This window comes from Anomaloglossus baeobatrachus, chromosome 9 (genome assembly GCF_048569485.1).
Source record: "Anomaloglossus baeobatrachus isolate aAnoBae1 chromosome 9, aAnoBae1.hap1, whole genome shotgun sequence".
Taxonomy (NCBI): domain Eukaryota; kingdom Metazoa; phylum Chordata; class Amphibia; order Anura; family Aromobatidae; genus Anomaloglossus; species Anomaloglossus baeobatrachus.
This window is the reverse complement of record NC_134361.1, coordinates 59586872-59607580: the sequence shown is the minus strand read 5'-3', so window position 1 is coordinate 59607580 and position 20709 is coordinate 59586872. Positions and strand designations below refer to the sequence as shown.

Here is a 20709-nt window from a genome sequence, read left to right as displayed (position 1 = left end):
ACTCTCCTGAGGATATATGATGAAACGCGTTGAGAGAGAGAAATCCCTTCCATATGTATACCGGAGCTGATTATAAGTGGATCCTTTGAATACCTGGTGGAACCAGGGGATCGCTTTTAGCCTTTGGCTAGCTCCATCATCTGATCATTGGGGAGGAACGTTCGTCCATAAGTAACCAGAAGACTGGTGAGATTGTTCCTCTTTCATTCCCTATCCAGCTCATTGGGATTAGGGTCTGTCTGCTGCTGTCTTTTAATATTGTCCTCCTGTGAGTGAATATCCCTACCAACACAATTACAGGACATCACAGATAGTGACAATTTTTATGTGCATTTTGCACCATAAGTGTTGTTAGTCCTTTTTATGCATACCATATTAAAAGTTATATTTTAGGCGTGTTAATTTTGCTGGGTTACCTAGCTATTACTAATATTGTGAGATATCAAAGAGACTCACTCATTGACTGAATGGCCAGTGCACATTCTGGAAGGCTGCTCAATTATAGAGTCTATGGGACTGATGAGGATAGCAAAGCGCTATACTCGGCTGTCCCTGGCATTCTTAAAGACATTGAATGAGGAGGCGATGCACTTAAGCGGGCTTTACACGCTACGAGATTGCTACAGCGATCTCGTTGGGGTCACAGATTTTGTGACGCACATCCGGCCGCTGTAGCGATACCGTTGCGTGTGACACCTATGAGCGATTTTGCATCGTCGCAAAAACGTGCAAAATCGCTCATCGGCGACATGGGGGTCCATTCTCAAATATCGTTACTGCAGCAGTAACGAAGTTGTTCCTCGTTCCTGCGGCAGCACACATCGCTCCGTGTGACACCGCAGGAACGAGGAAGCTCTCCTTACCTGCCTCCTGGCCACAATGCGGAAGGAAGGAGGTGGGCGGGATGTTCGTCCCGCTCATCTCCGCCCCTCCGCTTCTATTGGGCGGCGGTTCTGTGACGCTGCAGTGACGTTGCTGTGACGCTGAATGAACCGGCCCCTTAGAAAGGAGGCAGTTCGCCGGTCACAGCGACGTCACAGGGAAGGTAAGTAGTGTGACGGGTCCGGGCGATGTTGTGCGACACGGGCAGCGATTTGCCCGTGTTGCACAACAGATGGGGGCGAATACGCACGATGGCGATATCGGTACCGATATCGCAGTGTCTAAAGCGGCCTTTACTCAAATGCTGTTTCATTCAGATAGGGAGATTTAGGGCCCCTTTTCTGATAAAGTGGTGTGACCCCTGGCAGTCAGACACTTGATATCTATCCATTCATTTCTATGAGATTGAGATAAATAAGAAACCACCTTAGGGAGAAAGTCCGGAGTCGGACGGAGAACCACCTTGTCTTGATGAAAAACCAAAAAAGGTGACTCCGAAGAGAGCGCAGCTAAATCAGAGACTCTCCTGAGGGAAGTTATGGCCACTAGAAAGACCACCTTCTGTGAAAGACGAAACAAAGAAACCTCCCTAAGAGGCTCAAAGGGGGGTTTCAGCAAAACCGTGAGAACCAAATTGAGGTCCCAGGGATCCAAGGGCCGCCGGTAAGGCGGGATGATGTGAGACGCACCGTGCATGAAGGTGCGGACCTGAGCCAGCCGGGCGATACGCCGCTGGAACAGAACTGACAAAGCTGAGACTTGTCCCTTGAGAGAGTTGAGGGATAGTCCTAGCTGCAGATCGGACTGTAGAAAAGACAGAAGGGTCAGCAAGGAAAAAGGCCAAGGAGAATGGCTGGAAGAGCGACACCAGGACAGGAAAATCTTCCAAATCCTGTGATAGATCTTGGCAGAGGAAGACTTACGGGCCCGAGTCATAGTGGAGATGACTTCAGGGGGGATACCAGAAGCCGTCAAGATCCAGGACTCAAGAGCCACGCCGTCAACCTGAGAGCCGCAGAATTCTAGCGGGAAAACGGACCTTGTGAGAGAAGGTCTGGACGGTCCGGAAAATGCCACGGCACCTCTACGGACAGATGGAGCAAGTCTGGGTACCAAGCTCGCCTGGGCCAGTCCGGCGCAATGAGGATGACTCGACGGCCCTCCATTCTGATCTTGCGCAGAACTCTGGGCAAGAGAGCTAGAGGGGGAAACACGTAGGACAGACGAAACTGGGACCAGTCTTGAACCAGAGCCTCCGCTGCAAAGGCCTGAGGATCGTGGGAGCGAGCCACGTAAACCGGAACCTTGTTGTTGTGACGGGATGCCACTAGGTCCACTTCCGGAGTGCCCCACTTGCGGCAGATTGACTGAAACACTGCCGGATGCAGGGACCACTCGCCACTGTCCACGGTTTGACGGCTGAGATAATCTGCTTCCCAGTTTTCCACGCCTGGGATGTGGACTGCGGATATGGTGGACTTGGAGTCCTCCGTCCATTGAAGGATGCGTTGAACCTCCAACATTGCCAGGCGGCTGCGTGTCCCGCCTTGGTGATTGATGTAGGCAACCGCTGTCGCGTTGTCTGACTGGACTCGGATGTGCTTGCCCGCCAACAGGTGGTGAAAGGCTAGGAGAGCTAGAAGCACAGCTCTGGTTTCCAGCACATTGATCGAGAGGGCTGACTCGGACGGAGTCCAAGTGCCCGGCGCTCGGTGGTGGAGACATACCGCTCCCCAGCCGGATAGACTGGCATCCGTGGTGAGGATCACCCAGGACGGGGCCAGGAAGGAGCGCCCCTGAGACAGAGAGAGGGGCCAAAGCCACCACTGAAGAGAGCTCCTGGTCTGTGGCGACAGAGCCACTAGCCTGTGCAAGGAGTAAGGCCGCTTGTCCCAACAGCGGAGAATGTCCAGCTGTAGAGGACGCAGATGGAACTGGGCAAAGGGAACAGCCTCCATTGACACCACCATCTGACCTAGCACCTGCATCAGGTGCCTGATGGAATAACGGCGGGGCCTCAGCAGAGAGCGCACCGCCAGTTGGAGGGACATCTGTTTGACTAAGGGCAGCTTCACAAGTGCTGGCAGTCTCGAACTGCATCCCTAGGTAGGTGAGCCTCTGGGTCGGAGTCAGAGTGGATTTGGGCAGATTGACAAGCCACCCGAATATGGGCTAGAGTGGCGAGAGTGAGCGAGACACTCCGCTGACAGTCTGCGCTGGATGAAGCCTTGACTAGAAGGTCGTCCAGGTAAGGAATCACTGCCAACCCCTGGAGGTGCAGAACCGCAACCACTGCTGCCATGACCTTGGTGAATACTCGAGGGGCCGTGGCTAACCCGAAGGGGAGAGCCACGAATTGGAAATGTTCCTCTCCGATTGCAAAACGTAGCTAACGCTGGTGTGAAACTGCAATTGGAACATGCAGATAGGCATCTCTGATGTCGATGGATGCCAGGAAATCCCCTTGGGTCATTGAGGCAATGACTGACCGCAGAGACTCCATGCGAAAATGCCGCACCTGAACATGCTTGTTGAGAAGCTTGAGATCCAGGATGGGCCGGAAGGAACCGTCCTTTTTGGGGACTAGGAAGAGATTTGAGTAGAAACCTCTGAACCGTTCCCGGACGGGAACCGGTACTACTACTCCGTTGGCCTGCAAGGATGCCACGGCCTGAGAGAAGGCGGCGGCCTTGGAGCAGGGGGGAGTTGACAGAAAAAAACTGTTTGGCGGGCTGGAAGAGAATTCTATCCTGTAGCCGTGGGAGATGATATCCCGCACCCACTGATCGGAGACGTGTTGAAACCACACGTCGCCAAAGTGGGAGAGCCTGCCACCGACTAAGGACGTTGCTGGCGCGGACAGATAGTCAAGAGGAGGCTGCGTTAGTGGCAGCAGCTCCTGTGGTCTTCTGTGGACGCGCTTTTGTGCGCCAGCTGGATTTTTGGTCCTTGGCTGAGTTAGTGGACGAGGCCGAGGGCTTAGAGGACGACCAGTTGGAGGAACGAAAGGAACGAAACCTCGACTGATTCCTACCCTGGATAGGTTTCCTGGTTTTGGTTTGTGGCATGGAAGTACTCTTCCCGCCAGTAGCCTCCTTAATAATTTCATCCAGCTGTTCACCGAACAGCCTGGACCCAGCAAAATGGAGTCCAGCAAGGTACTTCTTTGAAGAAGCATCTGCCTTCCACTCTCGAAGCCACAATATCCTGCGGATAGCGAGGGAATTAGCCGAAGCCACCGCAGTGCGGTGAGAAGCCTCCAGCATGGCAGACATGGCATAAGATGAAAAAGCTGAAGCTTGGGAAGTTAAAGCAACCATTTCGGGCATAGATTCCCTGGTGAGGGAATGCATCTCCTCTAGAGAAGCAGAGATGGCTTTGAGAGCCCACACTGCTGCAAAAGTTGGGGAGAACGAGGCCCCTGCCGCCTCATATACAGATTTGGCCAGAAGGTCAACCTGGCGGTCAGTGGAATCCTTAAGTGAGGTGCCATCAGCCACTGATACAACGGTCCGGGCTGAGAGTCTAGACACCGGAGGGTCTACCTTTGGTGAATGAGCCCACTCCTTGACCACCTCAGGTGGAAATGGAAACCGGTCATCAGAACCACGCTTTGGGAAGCGTTTGTCAGGACAGGCCCTAGGTTTGGTCACAGCGGCCTGAAAACTGGAGTGGTTAAAGAACACACTCTTTGTCCTCTTAGGCGAGGTAAACTGGTGCTTTTCTGCCAGAGAGGGTTGCTCCTCTGATACTGGCGGATTGAGATCCAGTACAGAATTAATGGACGCAATCAAATCACTAACATCTGAGTCACTTTCAGACAGATCAATGGGGCACATGGAGTTAGCCTCCGAGCCCCCTGTAAAGGCATCCTCCTCGTCCTGCGAGTCAGCTCCTGAATCAGAGCCGCGGGACGAGGAAGGAGAGGGAGCCCTACGTCTCCTTTTAGGAGGACGGGGTCTGGGACCAGATGATGAATCCTCTGTGAGCTCCGCTGAGAGAGCCCTAGCAGCAGAGGCACCCTGTGAAGGGGGCTGATGCAGGTTCAGCAAAGTCCTGGACAGCTGTCCCATGGAGTCGGCAAAAGACTGGGAGATAGACCTAGAAAAGGATTCTACCCAAGTCGGGGGTTCAGCCACAGGGACAGGAGCAGCCTGAGAGACCACTGGGGGGGCGATTCCAGGCTGAGGCATCGTCAGGTTAGAGCAGGCATCACAATGTGGATAGGTGCTCGGTTCAGGCAGTAGGAGCTTACATGCAGTGCATACTGAATACAGCTTTGGAGCCTTGCTCCTCATGTGAGACATGCTGCTGAAGTGGGGGCTCTGCCAGAATGACCCCTAGAGAGTATATCAGAAGGTCTACAACCGGAGGTTGTGGCTTACCAGACCGCTGGAGCGGTTTGTGTGCCCTCCAGATCCCAAAGCCCGGACTCCCAAGCACCTCAGCAGGGATGCTGCAGCCAGCGCTGATCGCAGGGAAGAACGCTGAGAAAATGGCGCCGGAGTGAAGAGAGGGGGCGGGACTCACTCTGAGAGCGGGATCTGGAGGGCCATAGAGACCTACAGGGGAGGAGACATGAACTCAGTGAGGAGTGTCTCTCCACTATGTAGAACGGCCGCTGGGCGGGGTCGCACTGTCCCTCTGCATGAATGACATGCGAGGGCAGTGAAACCGAAAGTAGGCCTCCGGCGAAGCCTGGGCTTAAATTTGAGCGGTGCGGCCGGCGCGCAGGCACCATCGGCGCGGTTCTCAGGCGACAGCCAGAGAACCCGCCGGAAATGTCACAAAAAACACTCAGCACACTCTCCCCAACAATAAAGTACAAGGGACCCCCATATATAAACGTCTCAGGTACTTAGCTTGCTGAGACGCAGGGTTCCAAGTCCCTGGGAGCGAGTGCTCCGGTCCAGCAGGATCCTGAAGGGCCGCGGATGGAGACCGGTCTCCTGCCAAGCATGGAGAACCGTGCTGGCTCCCACTTCAAGCCAGAGCCCAGAGGGATGGTGAAGGAGCACGGCATGTAAGGCTCCAGCCTTGGAATCAACCTTAACAGCACCGCCGACACAGTGGGGTGAGAAGGGACATGCCGGGGGTCCAGGCTTGGACCCGCTTTTCTTCAAACTCTTTCCAAAAATGAAAAATCAGATGAGAATGCATGTGTGGATGTATGCCTCCTGAACACAAAGCAATGAACTGGCTAGATCTGGTTCTCCAGGGGGTGTATAAGCTCAGAGGGAGGAGCTACACTTTTGAGTGTAGTACTTTGTGTGTCCTCCGGAGGCAGAAGCTATACACCCAATGTCTGGGTCTCTCATAGCAACGATAAACAAAATAGATACAGAAATAAATTTTTATATTATATTATTATATATATATATATATATAGTCCATATAAGAAATGGGATGTATTCCATCTGTCTAGATTTTGGCGGTTGGTGACTGTTCACATTAAGTCATCAGGCTTTGTCCACAGGCTATTTACTTCATGCAGCATTTGCTTGGACCTGTCCCGCCCACAGCCATGACTCAGTCATGGGTACGGGATTGAAATAGACCAGGTGAGTGCTGCTGAGAGCAGTTCTACTATTCATATGTGAGGCCGTATGGCACATTTTATAAAAATATTTTAGTGTAGGACTGCTTCAAATGAGATTTGCCGTGACGTGGCGAAGCAGCTCAAGAAATTGCAATTTTTTGCCAAAAATCTCAAAATTTTTAAAATAAGTACAGTTTGGAATGTTTAGTGCTGTAGTGCACATTTGGTGCTGGCTTTTTGTTTTTTCTTCATATAAGAAATGTGCAGTATATCTGTAGTGTGCAATCATACCCCCTAATGTTCAAAATCTGGTGTGTGTATAAATACTGTGAAATGCAGAAAATTAATGCATTAAGCTACTTTCACACAAACATAGAATACTGCCTTTATTATATGTAACACAGAGCAGCTGTTCGTGTAAGGGACTACTCACATGGTGAATAAAATACACAGTACCGTGAGTATGGCGCAGTAGCTGAAACGTGTAGGTTTTTGCCCCTCTAGGGATAGGATCAGAGACTGCTTTTATGTATCGATGTAAAGCTTTTTAACCACAAACAATAAATGTGACGTCTTATGGATATCCTCGGACTGGGTCGCTTCACTTGCATCGATGGTTTTGCAAACCTGGTTTACTAAGCACTCCGCCCAGATCAATCAGTGCATAGCAAGTGGGGAGGAACAGCCCAAAATGTGAGCTGATTAGGTTTTTTTGTGCAGTTTGCAATAAAATACACTGCGCTACCTCATTTCTGAAATCTAAGCTCCTACTAAATGGACTCTTCAGTATTAAAAAAACAAACATAAATAAACACATACCTTGCCGGTCAAAGTTGAAAGATCATCTCCACCTATAACTTTAATGTCTCCTGTAGACTGATCATTCTGTAAGAAAAATAAATAACCATTTGATAGAAGCCGGTTTATTATTACACTGAGACTTGGCTTTCACATAATAGGAGACAATGAAGGCTACTCAAACAGGGAAGTTCAATTCTGTTTTCCTCTGAAAGACCAGGCTGCTATCCATCTTAGGGCTCATGCGCATGTTGCATAATTGCATGCATTTACGCTGCGTATTGCACTGCAGCCTAAATGCATGCGTCCTGCATCCCCAGCACAAGCTATGTAGATTGTGTATAATCCGTGCGCATGTTGCTTTTTTGAACGCAGCGATTTGGGTGGTAAAATTTTAACCCAAATCCATGCATACAAAAAAGGAGCATGTCAATTAATTTGTGCGCTTTGGATGCAGCTCCCACTCTGTCTATGGTAGGGGCAGCATCCCGAGCGCATGAATTCGGCATTTATTCTGCTGAAACACTGCATCCATTACGCAGTGTTTCTGCAGCGATTTGAAGCGCAAATGTGCTAAATCGCTGCTGAAATTTCAGCATGTACGTGCAAACAAGCCCTTAAAAAAGTTGTCCCACAAATAAATGTATGTTTGGTGAGAATAAGACTGCTAGGACCCCCATTGATGCCGATAAGTGCCAAATGCACCTGCATAGAGATACACAACTCCATTCACATCTATAGGACTGACCTCCCTTCCAGCAGTCCCATAGCAGTGAATAACACAATGGCCAATATGTGCACTACCATTTTCATTCATACTTAGTGGGACAACCGCTTTAATAATATGGCATTGCCTTAAACACATACATCAGTCAAGTGCAATGACCTTGTTATCCAAGTCATCAATGCAGAATAATTAGGCATGAAAATAAATGACAATAACATACTGAGAAGAAAGAATATCAGCATTCACAGATAGACATAAGGGTGCTTTACACGCTGCGACATCGCTAGCGATAGCGTGCGCGATAGCACCCGCCCCCGTCGTTCGTGCGACATTTGGTGATCACTGCCATAGTGAACATTATCGCTACGGCAGCGTCACACGCACATACCTTTTCAGTGACGTCGCTGTGACAGCCGAACAATCTCTTCTTCAAGGGGGAGGTGCATTCGGCGTCATAGCGGCGTCACTAAGCGGCCGCCCAATAGCAGAGGAGGGGCGGAGATGAGCGGCAAGAACATCCCGCCCACCTCCTTCCTTCCGCATTTCCGGTGGACGCAGGTAAGGAGATGTTCGTGGTTCTTGCGGTGTCACACATAGCGATGTGTGATGCCGCAGGAACGACGCACCAACGACGATATGAAAAGGAGCGACGTGTCAACGATCAACGATTTTTGACGTTTTTGCGATCGTTGCTCCTTTGTGTCACACGCTGCGATGTCGCTAACGACGCCGGACGTGCGTCACTAACGGCGTGACTCCAACGATATATCATTAGCGATGTTGCAGATGTAAAGCACCCAATAGTAAAGCTATGTGCGCACACTGCAAAATTGTTTCTCCAGAGAAAAACGCACCAACCTGTGGAAAAACCGCACCAAAAAAGCATGCGGTTTTACCGCAGTTTGGAGCGTTTTTGGTGTTTTTGTCTATGGTATCGTCCCTGTGGTTTTTTAAACGAAAAACGCAGAAAATAAGTGACATGCTATTACTTTTTGCTGCAGAAATTCTGCAGCAAAACCTGTAAGGAAAAAAAAAAAAAACGCAGTGTGCGCACAGCATTTTGGATTTCTCATAGACTTTGCTGGGGAAGGACTGCTTGAAGCTTATGAACAAAAACCGCACCAATTCTGCAGTAAAAACCACGGCAAAAAACGCAGTGTGCGCACAGGGCCTTAGACATTGTAAATTTATACTTGCCATTTGTTTTATAATCTTGTAATTAGCTTTTTGCTCACTAGATGGCGCTGCCACCACGAGGCCCTTGTCGTTACTTACACAGTAACTTTTCAATCTAATGAAGTCTACAGTCATGGGGATCGATCGGTCGCTGTTTCTATTCAGTGCCTTGATGTAGTCAAGAAGATCTGCAAAGAACTTGTATCCACCCTTTAAAACGCAGAGTGCAACTATGTGGTGACCCCCCATATCTTTCATTATGTCTCGAGCTAATCTTTCAGTCCTGGGCAAGGGGAGAAGGAGACAAAAAAACATGTATACAAGCAATTTTATACAGGTTCTTTTAAAGGAATGTAAGAGGAAACTTTAAAACAAAATAAGGAACATTTCCATGATGACAGCACATACAAATACATATCAAGTAAAGGGAAACTTCCAACATTGTGACAAATTCCTCAGTGACTGCAGCTAATCATCTCCATCAGAGCAGCTACACAATGTCCACAAGAAGAGTTGTGTGGCAGTAATCTGTGGATACTAGACGGGAGCTGTGAGAACTGTCTTCTATCGTACAGTGTCAGCGGCTTTTATTTTGATTAGTGTGCTGTCACTATTGGCGTGTGAAGCACATGTCATGTCACACCAGGACGACTAACCAAAATAAGAGCCGCTGATGGTGAGAGAGGAGAGCCGCTTCTCAGGGCTCCTGCCCGATAGTCACAGATCACTGATGTTGCCCTGGACCGGGTCCTGTAAACAGATTTGCAAAAATCAATCTTTAAAAGGAAAAATATATATCTTTGTACTGTGTTAGCCAGGAGAGATAAAAAAAAAAATTCTGACCTTTGACACATTCGGAGCAGGAATGAATGTGTCACATGGATTTATGTCTTTTTACATCAATTAAGAAATGTGTTCCTCAGACCATCGGGGGGCATCACAACTCTGGATAAGACCTCAATGAGAGGTCAATAAAACTTTTACACTCCTTATCTATGAACTGCTGCAATATTTACTGCCACAACAGTTTGTCCTCTTGCCATACTGATAGTTCTGCTACACATAAATTGTCTTATTTACTGCTCCATTCTATATCCTGTTGTGTATAAATATGTGACTCTTCAGAATTTGTGTTATACTTGGCCTGATGAAGAGACCTGAGTAGTCTCGAAAGCTTGCTATATATTACCATCTTTTCTGTTAGCCATTAAAAGTATCAATCACTAGCACTAGGACTCTTAGGGTTACTTTGCACGCTACGACATCACAGGCCGATGCTGCGATGCCGAGAGCGATAGTCCCCGCCCCCGTCGCAGCTGCGATATCATTGTGATAGCTGCCGTAGCGAACATTATCGCTACGGCAGCTTCACATACACTCACCTGCCGTGCGACATCGCTCTGGCCGGCGAACCGCCTCCTTATTAAGGGGGCGGGTTGTGCAGCGTCACTGCGACGTCACACAGCAGGCGGCCAATAGGAGCGGAGGGGCGGAGATGAGCAGGATGTAAACATCCCGCCCACCTCCTTCCTTCTGCATAGCCGACGGGAGCCGCGGTGACGCAGGTAGAAGTTCCTCGCTCCTGCGGCTTCACACACAGCGATGTGTGCTGCCGCTGGAGCGAGGAACAACATCGGACCGTCGCGTCAGTGTAATTATGGAATTCGCCGGCGCTACACCGATGATACGATTATGACTTTTTTGCGCTCGTTAATCGTATCATCTAGGATTTACACACTACGATGTCGAGAGCGACGCAGGAAGTGCGTCACTTTCGACATGACCCCACCAACATCGCACCTGCGATGTCGTAGTGTGCAAAGTACCCCTTAGTTCTTTTAAACAATTTTTTTATCCTTAAAAAGGAACTTGTCTCCAGGTTTTTCCCACGTAAAGTGCGGCCACCATAAGTGAGCCCTCTGTTACAGCATACTAGAAAGCTGTAATATATATATATATATATATATATATATATATATATATATATATATATATATATATATATATATATATATATATATATATATATATGTATATCCCCAATCCACTCTACATAACATAAAAAATAGCATTTATTATACTCACCAATGGGGCGGTCCGGTCCGACGGTGTTGATTTGCCGCCTTCTCTTCTTGCTTCATGTGAATGACATCCTTCGTTATCCACACTGTGTCCCCCATTGAGCACCTGAGCAGGCGTACTTCTCTCTACTCTGCCGTAAACAGAGCGAAGTGCTGTAGTTTCGCATGCGCGGGCGCTCTTTGGTCTTTCTCAGCGCAAGCTCAATACAGGACTTTCAGCTGTCCTTGGCAGGGCATACAAAAGTTCGCCTGCACAGGAGTGCAATGGAAGACAGTGTGTGGATGACATAGGATGCATCATTCACACAAAGCAAGCAGAGAGGAGGTGCCGGATCAACCCCAGTGGACTGAACCGCCCCATAGGGGAGTATAATGAAACGTTATTTGTTACGTCAAGCAGAGATTAAACTCTCCATCTTCTCCGCACCTGTGCTCCTATTTTCACATGCAATAGAATGGGTTCACAGTGAATGACGCCCGGGTCACGCTCCCTGCAGAGTTTGAGCCGAATGTCATTTACTTATAGCATACAATTTTCCTGTATGAGAGAATCATTGGATGTTCTGCCGGTGTGAGCGTACCCGTACACCACCTCTTGGCAAGAGGAAAGCTGTAAGGCGGAGTAGCGCTGTGCTTCTGAACAAAAGAGGAGAAAAGCCCTTTAATATATTGCACTAAATATAGGTTTAATTTTATGTAAATATAACTGTAAAACATTTAAATGCAAATCGAGAAACAGCAGCAGCATCCACCGTCACATAAATCCCATCCACAGCTCTCGTCATATCCAGTCTGATGGCCTGCACAGCAAAGAGTCAGTGAGGAAGCTCCAGTGTAACACAAGATATGGAAACCTCCTAATGTACAGCACAGATGAGGGTCACACAAACAGGAAGAGCACATGACGGCGGCGTTCTGCACAATATCACAAAGCGCATCCATGTCATCACATCATATACGAGCCGAGCAGCAACGTTCACCGAATAGAGATGTGCGCGCAGGAAAATCATTCATTTTCCACTAAGCAGGAGATCAGAAAACATTCTTATATGTTCAGTGCAGCCTCAGGAGACTTATAGGCCAAAAGATCCCTCTGAAATCTTACTACAGAAATGCAACAGCTACTTGTAAGAAAGTGATGGGTTTTAAGGATGACATGTCACCAGTAGTGTTGAGCGGACCCGGATCTGAAAAATCCGGATCCGTACGGTTCAAGGTTCCGATCAGAGTCCAACCAGTACCCGGATCCGGTTGTGTGTGTTTGTTTGTTTTTTTGTTTTTTCACTCTCTCACTCTCTCTCAGGGGTGGTCCACTGCTCTACAATATACCACATCTCTGTAAAACTGATAGGGAAAGTTTTACAGAGATGGAAGTTGATGCGACATCACCGGATCTCACAGGTCATGGAGCCCGGAGGAGTCACGCAGTGGGGATGAGCAGACCACCATTGCGTCACTCACAGGCAGAATTGGCAACACAAAGTATTTAGAAAAAGCCTTCCCTATCAGTGTTACAGAGATGTGTCCGCTATTGCAGAGTAGTGAAACACCCCTTTAATTCCTGCTGCTCCCCTGATTAGTACATTACAATGTAATCAGATCAGGCATTGCACTCTCCACAGTTTTACCCAAATGCGCTGCTTTATATTCCAGAGAAAGTGTGCAGAATGCAAAGAAAATGGATTATAATGAGAAAAGCAATTACGGCTAAAAATAAAATTACGGTACTTATCTCTCCTTTTGTCTAAATGTGCAATGACTCACTCACACTACAAGAATGAGATGGCATCATTTTACCGTAATGAAAAAACAGGAATTGCCAGCTTACCGCTAGTAAATGTCCATGATGTATGCCATCCTCCCCATTAAAGGGTCAGAAACAGATAAAAGAGGCAGGAGCTCCAGCCACACTTGATATGAAAGACACCAAGGAAAATTTTCCAGCGAGCCTGCAGAGGATGTAAAAATCAGGTAAATACTTTATTCCAAAAGATATTAAAAAAATCCACATACATATAGTAAGTCAGACGAAGGGGAAAAATTATGTGCAAGGAGTGAAAATGAGACGCGTTTCGGCTACGCCTTCTTCACAGAGACTGTCTTCATCTGTGAAGGCGTAGCTGAAATGTGTCTTATTTTCACTCCTTGCAGATAATTTTTTTCTTCTCAGTCTGACTTACTATTTGTATGTGGACTTTTTTTTAATATCTTTTGGAATAAAGTATTTACCTGATTTTTACATCCTTTATGGGCTTGCTGCAAAAATGTTCCTTGCTCGCTTTCATTTTAATGTAAGGCCCAATGCACATAATTGTACTGGAGACTCTGAATACAGCAGCCATAACCAGTGTGGGCAATGCTAGGTAGATTGGAACGATGCCACTTTACATGGCAGCCCATTCATTCAATGGTGCCATACAACACAATGTGTGGCCGCCAGCCGTTACTTCTGCCCACCACCTACACAATTAGCTCGCTAACAGGGGATTTAGCATCCTGACTTTTGGCTGATCACATTGCTCATTTACAAAACAGGGTTATCATTCTCCCTGATAACCCCCATATGTCTGTGCCATAATTCTGGCCGGGGAGTGGATGTAACAAGAAGGGAATTTTGTTTACTTACCGTAAATTCCTTTTCTTCTAGCTCCAATTGGGAGACCCAGACAATTGGGTGTATAGCTATTGCCTCCGGAGGCCACACAAAGTATTACACTTAAAAGTGTAAGGCCCCTCCCCTTCTGGCTATACACCCCCAGTGGGATCACTGGCTCACCAGTTTTAGTGCCAAAGCAAGAAGGAGGAAAGCCAATAACTGGTTTAAAGACCAATTCAATCCGAGGAAACATCGGAGAACTGAACCATACCACATGAACAACATGTGTACCCGAAAAAAACAGAAAAACCCCGAGAAAACAGGGCGGGTGCTGGGTCTCCCAATTGGAGCTAGAAGAAAAGGAATTTACGGTAAGTAAACAAAATTCCCTTCTTCTTTTTCGCTCCTAATTGGGAGACCCAGACAATTGGGACGTCCAAAAGCAGTCCCTGGGTGGGTAAAAGAATACCTCGTGATAGGGCCGTCAAACAGCCCTTTCCTACAGGTGGGCAATCGCCGCCTGAAGGACTTATCTACCTAGGCTGGCGTCTGCCGAAGCGTAGGTATGCACCTGAAAATGCTTGGTAAAAGTATGCAGACTCAATCAGGTAGGTGCCTGACACACCTGCTGAGCCGTAGCCTGGTGCCGTAATGCCCAGGATGCACCCACGGCTCTGGTAGAATGGGCCTTCAGCCTTGAGAGAACCAGAAGCCCAGTAGAACTGTAGGTTTCAAGAATTGGTTCCTCGATCCCCCGAGCCAGGGTGGATTCAGAAGCTTGCGACTGTTTACGCCGACCAGCGACAAGGACAAAGAGTGCATCCGGGTGGCGCAGGAGCGCCATGCGGGAAGTAGAACCTGAGTGCTCTCACCAGAACCAACAGATGCAAATCCTTCTGAAATTGATGGACTGGACGAGGACACAAAGAAGGTGAGGTGATATCCTGATTGATATGAAAGTGGGATACCACCTTAGGGAGAAATTCCGGAATCGGACGCAGAACTACCCTGTCCTGGTGAAGGACCAGGAAGGGAGATTTGTATGAGAGCGTTGCTAGCTCGGAAACTCTCCTAAGAGACGAGACCGTTACTAGAAGGCCACTTCCCGAGAAAAGCGGGAAGGGAGACCTCTTTCAAAGGCTCGAAAGGCGGCATCTGGAGAGCAATTAGAACCTTGTTCAGATCCCAGGGCTCTAACGGCCGCTTGTACGGAGTGCTGAGACGACAAACTCCCCGTAGGAACGTGCGTACCTGAGGAAGTCGTTTCTGAAAAAATACAGATAGCGCTGAGACTTGTCCCTAAAGGGAACTGAGCGACAACCCTTTTTCCAACCTAGATTGCAGGAAGGAAGGAAACATAGACGATGCAACCGGCCAGGGAGAAACACCCTGCGCCGAGCACCGAGATAAGAATATCTTCCACGTCCTGTGGTCAATCTTGGCGGACGTTGGTATGCTAGCCTGTCTCATGGTGGCAACCACGTCCTGAGGTAATCCTGACGACACTAGGTTCCAGGACTCAATGCCACACCATCAGGTTGAGGGCCGTAGAATTCAAATGGAAGAATGGCCCTTGAGACAGCCAGTCTGATTGGTCTGGTAGTGCCCCCGGTTAGCCTACCGTGAGGCACCACAGAACCGGGAACCACAACATCCTCGGCCAATCTGTAGCGACGAGGATGGCGCGGCCGCAGTCGGTCCTGATCTAGCGCAGCACTCTGGGCAACAATGCCAGAGGTGGCACATAAGGTAGCTGGAACTGCGACCAATGCTGAACTAAGGCGTCTGCCGCCAGAGCTCGATGATTGTGAAACCGTGCCATGAAGCTGGCACATTGTTGTTGTGCCGTGACGCCATTAGATCGACGTCCGGCCTCTGTCAGCGGCGCCAGATCTCCCGAAACCCGTCCGGGTGAAGAGACCATACCCTTTCGGCCACACCCCGGCGACTTAGGAAGTCAGCTTCCTAGTTTTCCACGCCTGGGATGTGAACTGTGGATATGGTGGATGCCGTGTCTTCCACCCACATCAGAACCTGCCGGACTTCCTGGAAGGCTTGCCGGTTGCGCGTTCTTCCTTGGTGGTTGATGTATGCCACCGCTGTGGAGTTGTCCGACTGAAGTCGGATTTGCTTGCTGTCCAGCTGCTGTTGGAAGGTTTGTAGGGCAAGATACACTGCTCTGTGTTCAAGAACATTGATCTGAAGGGTGGACTCTTGCTGAGTCCACGTACCCTGAGCGCTGTGGTGGAGAAAAACTGCTCCCCACCCTGATAGACTCGCGTCTGTCGTAACTATCGCCCAGGATGGGGATAGGAAGGACCTTCTTTTTGACCATGAGGTGGGAAGAAGCCACCACCGTAGAGATTCCTTGGCCGCCTGAGAAAGAAAGACGACTCTGTTGAGGGAGGTCGACTCCCCGTCCCATTGGCGGAGAATGTCACATTGTAGTGGACGCAGATGAAACTGCGCGAAAAGAACTGCCTCCATTGCTACCATCTTACGTAGGAAGTGCATGAGGCGTCTCAATGTGTGCGACTGGTTCTTAAAGAAGAGATTGCAGCCCGTAGTGAATGCTGTTTGTCTAGCGGAAGCTTCACTATCGCTGAGAGAGTATGAAACTCCATGCCTAGATATGTTAGCGATAGGGTCGGGGTCGGATCTGACTTCAAAAAGTTGATGATCCACCCAAAACTCTAGAGAGTCTCCAGCGCAACGTTCGGGCAGTGTCGGCATGTTTCCTAAGAGAGTGCCTTGACAAGTAGATCGTCTAAATATGGGATCACAGAGTGACCCTGAGAGTGCAGGACTGTGACTACTGCTGCCCTGACCTTGGCGAAGACCAGTGGGACTGTCGCTAGCCGGAAGGTAGAGCTACGAACAGAAGGTGTTCGTCTCCTATAACGAAGCGTAGAAACGCTAGTGCTCTGGATCAATCGGCACGTGTGGATAAGCATCCTTGATGCCTAATGATGCTAGGAAATCTCCTTGGGACATTGAGGCGATGACATGGCGGAGGGATTCCATCCGGAACCGCCTGGTGTCCACGAGCTTGCTGAGCAGTTTTAGATCCAGAACGGGACGGAACGGCCCGTTCTTATAGGCACCGCAAATAATTTGGGGTAAAAACCGTGACCTTGTTCCTGAAGAGGAACGGGGGTCATCACTCTTTCTGCCTATAGAGTGCACCCTGTTTGCAGAAGAGCAGCGGCTCGGCCGGGAGGTGGAGAAGTTCTGAAGAATCGAGTTGGAGGACGAGAAGTGAGCTCTATCCTGTACCCGTGAGACAGAATGTCTCACACCCAACGGTCATTGACCTATGGCAGCTAAATATCGCCAAGGCGGGTGAGCCTGCTACCGACCGAGGATGCGGAGAGAGGAGGCCGCAAGTCATGAGGAAGCCGCCTTGGAAGCGGGTTTTCAGACTGTCTCTTTTTTGGGCGTGACTGAGCCCGCCAAGAATCTGAGCTCCTCTGATCCTTTTGAGTCCACATTGGACGAGGAAAAATGGGACCTGCCCGAGCCTCGAAAAGACCGAAACCACGACTGCCTCCTGCTCTGTTGGGGTTTGTTGTGTCCGGGCTGAGGAAAGGATGAATCCTTACCCCTGGACTGTTTAATGGTTACATCCAAACGCTCACCAAACAGTCGGTCAGCAGAAAAAGGCAACTGGTTAAGCAACCTTTTTTGGAAGCAGAATCTGCCTTCCATTCACTTAACGAGCAGACCAGGCTCTGCTTAAAAACACGGAGCAGCGGAGGCTACTGCCGTACGGTTCGCAGAGTCTAGGGCAACCTGAATCGCGTAAGAAACAAATGCAGACATTTGAGAGGTTAAGGATGCCACCCGCGGCACAGATGTACGTGTAACCGTGTCAATCTGTGTAAGACAAGCTGAAATAGCTTGGAGTGCCCCAAGGGTGAGAATGCTGGAGCCAACGGTGCGCCGACAGTCTCATAGATGGATTTAGACCAGAGATCCATCTGTCTGTCAGTGGCATCTTTAAGTGCAGCTCCATCTCCCACTGCAACTATGGATCTAGCTACAAGCCTGGAGATTGGAGGATGCCGCTTGGGACACTGGGTCCAGTCCTTGACCACGTCAGGGGGCAGGGATAACGTGTATCCTAAGCCGTTTGGAGAAGCGCATATCTGGATAAGTGTGGTGTTCCTGGACTGCCTCTCTGAAGGCAGAGTGGTCCAGAAAAATACGTGAAGCTGACTCCTCCACTGGAGGAGCTGGGTGAGAAATAACCAACATTCTATTGATGGACGCTATAAGATTATTCACTATGGCGTCACCATTAGGTGTATCCAGATTGAGAGCGGTCTCAGGATCAGAATCCTGAGCCGCTACTTCCGCCTCATTACACAGAGAGTCCTTCTGCTAGGACCCTGATGAAACCGAGGGCCGCTCATAGTGAGCCCGCTTAGGCTGTCGGGGACTGACGTCTGTGCAGAGCCGTGACTCTGGGATGCGTGTGACATTCCCGGAGCTGTTAGTTGTTCACACTGAGGGGGGCCATGGATCAATGATTCAACAGTGCCCATGTTGTGAGAGACATGTCCGGACTGCTAGGCTTCTAGTATCATAGCCATAGTCTCAGAAAATCTGTCAGTAAATACTGCAGACACCGTCCTCATCCTCTGGCCATTAGCAGAGACTCCGGCTGAGTTGGATATAATGGGGGTCTATGTAACCTGCCGGCCGTATAGCCGTACATGCTGTACCGGCTGCATAGAAAAACATGTGGTTCTGCACCTTTGTTTTACACAGAGAATATGCTGATAACTCCTCCGCACAATCCAGGAGGGTATATACAACGTGCGACCAAACAGTGCAATGTATATAGTACAAGCATATCTATAAGTGCACTTCTGCACTAGTGGGGTTAGCACCACAGGTGCTGCTTAACGCCTGTTGCAGCGATTGTGTGACTAACAGAATGCCAGGGTCTTCCACACTTGTCTCTGTATCGTACAGAAACTGACACTAATGGCTGCCGGCGTCCTTGTAGAGAAGGAAGCCGTGGGCGTGCCTGAGAAAGTGCGGGAATCCGGTTTCACAGTGCACACAGTGAGAGGGGTGGAGTATGCAAAACATACTCCAGCTCTCAGCGCTGCTGTGCTATGCAGCGTCACGCCCCTACCCTGACTGTCAGGCCTGTGGGCGGTAACGAAGGGAGACTAGGCCCAGAAGCCGGGGACTCGAGTTAATAAGCGCGGCCGGCATATCAGTGCTGGCCGGCGCGGAAGTCCCCGGCGCACCACAAATCCCAGCGGCGCCTTAAATAAAAATGGCAGCGGCGGTTAGCGCAGTAGTCACCCAATACACTAACACACCCAGCAACGCTGTGGTGTGCGATGGCACTAGTGCGGACAGCGCCGCTGTCCCTGGCGCACTAACACACCCAGCAGTGCTGCCGTGTGTCTGCGCGGTCCCCACAGGGACACAGAGTACCTCCATGTAGCAGGGCCATGTCCCTGAAGATACTCCGCTCCATGTCCAGCAGATACCAGGGGCTGTGGATGGAGCACGGTCTCAGTGCCTGGAGACCGATAGAATCCCACTTCACCCAGAGCCCTGTAAAAAGGGATGGGGAAGGAAGCAGCATGTGGGCTCCAGCCTCCGTACCCGCAATGGGTACCTCAACCTTAACAAACACCTCCGACATGAAGTGGGGTGAGAAGGGAGCATGCTGGGAGCCCTGTATGGGCCCTCTTTTCTTCCATCCGACATAGTCAGCAGCTGCTGCTGACTAAACAGTGGAGCTATGCGTGGATGTGTTGCCTCCTTCGCACAAAGCACAAAACTGGTGAGCCAGTGATCCCACTGGGGGTGTATAGCCAGAAGGGGAGGGGCCTTACACTTTTAAGTGTAATACTTTGTGTGGCCTCCGGAGGCAATAGCTATACACCCAATTGTCTGGGTCTCCCAATTAGGAGCGAAAAAGAAATAGGAGACCGTTGCCCACTGCAGTGTAAGATATGTGTAACAATGAATATGGGAATATAGACATGCATTACTGCTAGGAATAGATTGTATGTATAAATTGAGATACTTAGCACACAAAATTGACCAAATTTTGTGAGAACCCAACAACCAGAGGCAAGGCGACCTCATTTTTGTTGGGTCCCTATAAAACTAATGCCCCTCTTTGGGTTAAAAAAAAAAAACCCTACAATTTATGGGCGGACAGGAACCTGCAAATAGAGAATTAAAATTGCCTGAGGATGAAGAACAGGAGTGCTCAATCAGAACGTATGACCCTGTAATCTAAGAAAAATATTGATGGCAAAACCTACCTTTCTAATGTGAACAGGTGCAAGCTGAACATGAAACATCAGACAGGAACCTGCAAATGGAGAATTCTGATTGAGCGCTCCTACTCTTCAGCCTCAGGCAATTAAGTCTCCATTTGCAGGTTCCTGTCCGCTCATAAATTGTAGGGTTTTTTTTTAACCCAAAAAGAGGCATTAGTTTGATAGGTACCCAACAAAAATGAGGTTGCCTTGCCGTCGGCTGTTGGGCTCACATAAAATCTGGCCATTTTTGTGTGCCAAGTATCTCAATTATTACATGTTTTTTCATAGCAGGAATGAATGTCTATATTCCCATACTCATTGTTCCCCAATCTTAGCTTTGCAGAGTGCAACTGCCTCCTTTATGTTACTATGTTTCATATTCAGCTTGCACCTGTTCCCATTAGAAAGATAGATTGTGCCATCAGTCTTTCTTAGAATACGAGGCATGGATGGGGCTGGAAGAACTGGCCACAATGGTAACACATACTCATTTAGCTGCTACACAGGATTCTGTACAGAAATAAACAGTCTTGACAGGTTTCCTTCTTAGGTACTGGACAAGGTGGGAGGAGGGGGCGAGAACTCATGCATACCTTGAATAAACACAT

General features: G+C 49.1%; 1 protein-coding gene across 2 annotated transcripts in view; it reads right to left on the bottom strand.

Moving 5' to 3' along the window:
- HPRT1 (hypoxanthine phosphoribosyltransferase 1) overlaps positions 1-20709 on the bottom strand; it is a 93323-nt gene that overhangs the window by 59054 nt on the left and 13560 nt on the right. For both annotated transcript variants that reach the window (XM_075323732.1, XM_075323733.1), the window contains exons 3-4: positions 9222-9405; positions 7241-7306 (exon numbers count right to left, since the gene is read on the bottom strand). In XM_075323732.1, coding sequence (XP_075179847.1) covers positions 7241-7306; positions 9222-9405 — 250 coding nt within the window. The remainder of the gene's footprint in view (positions 1-7240; positions 7307-9221; positions 9406-20709) is intronic.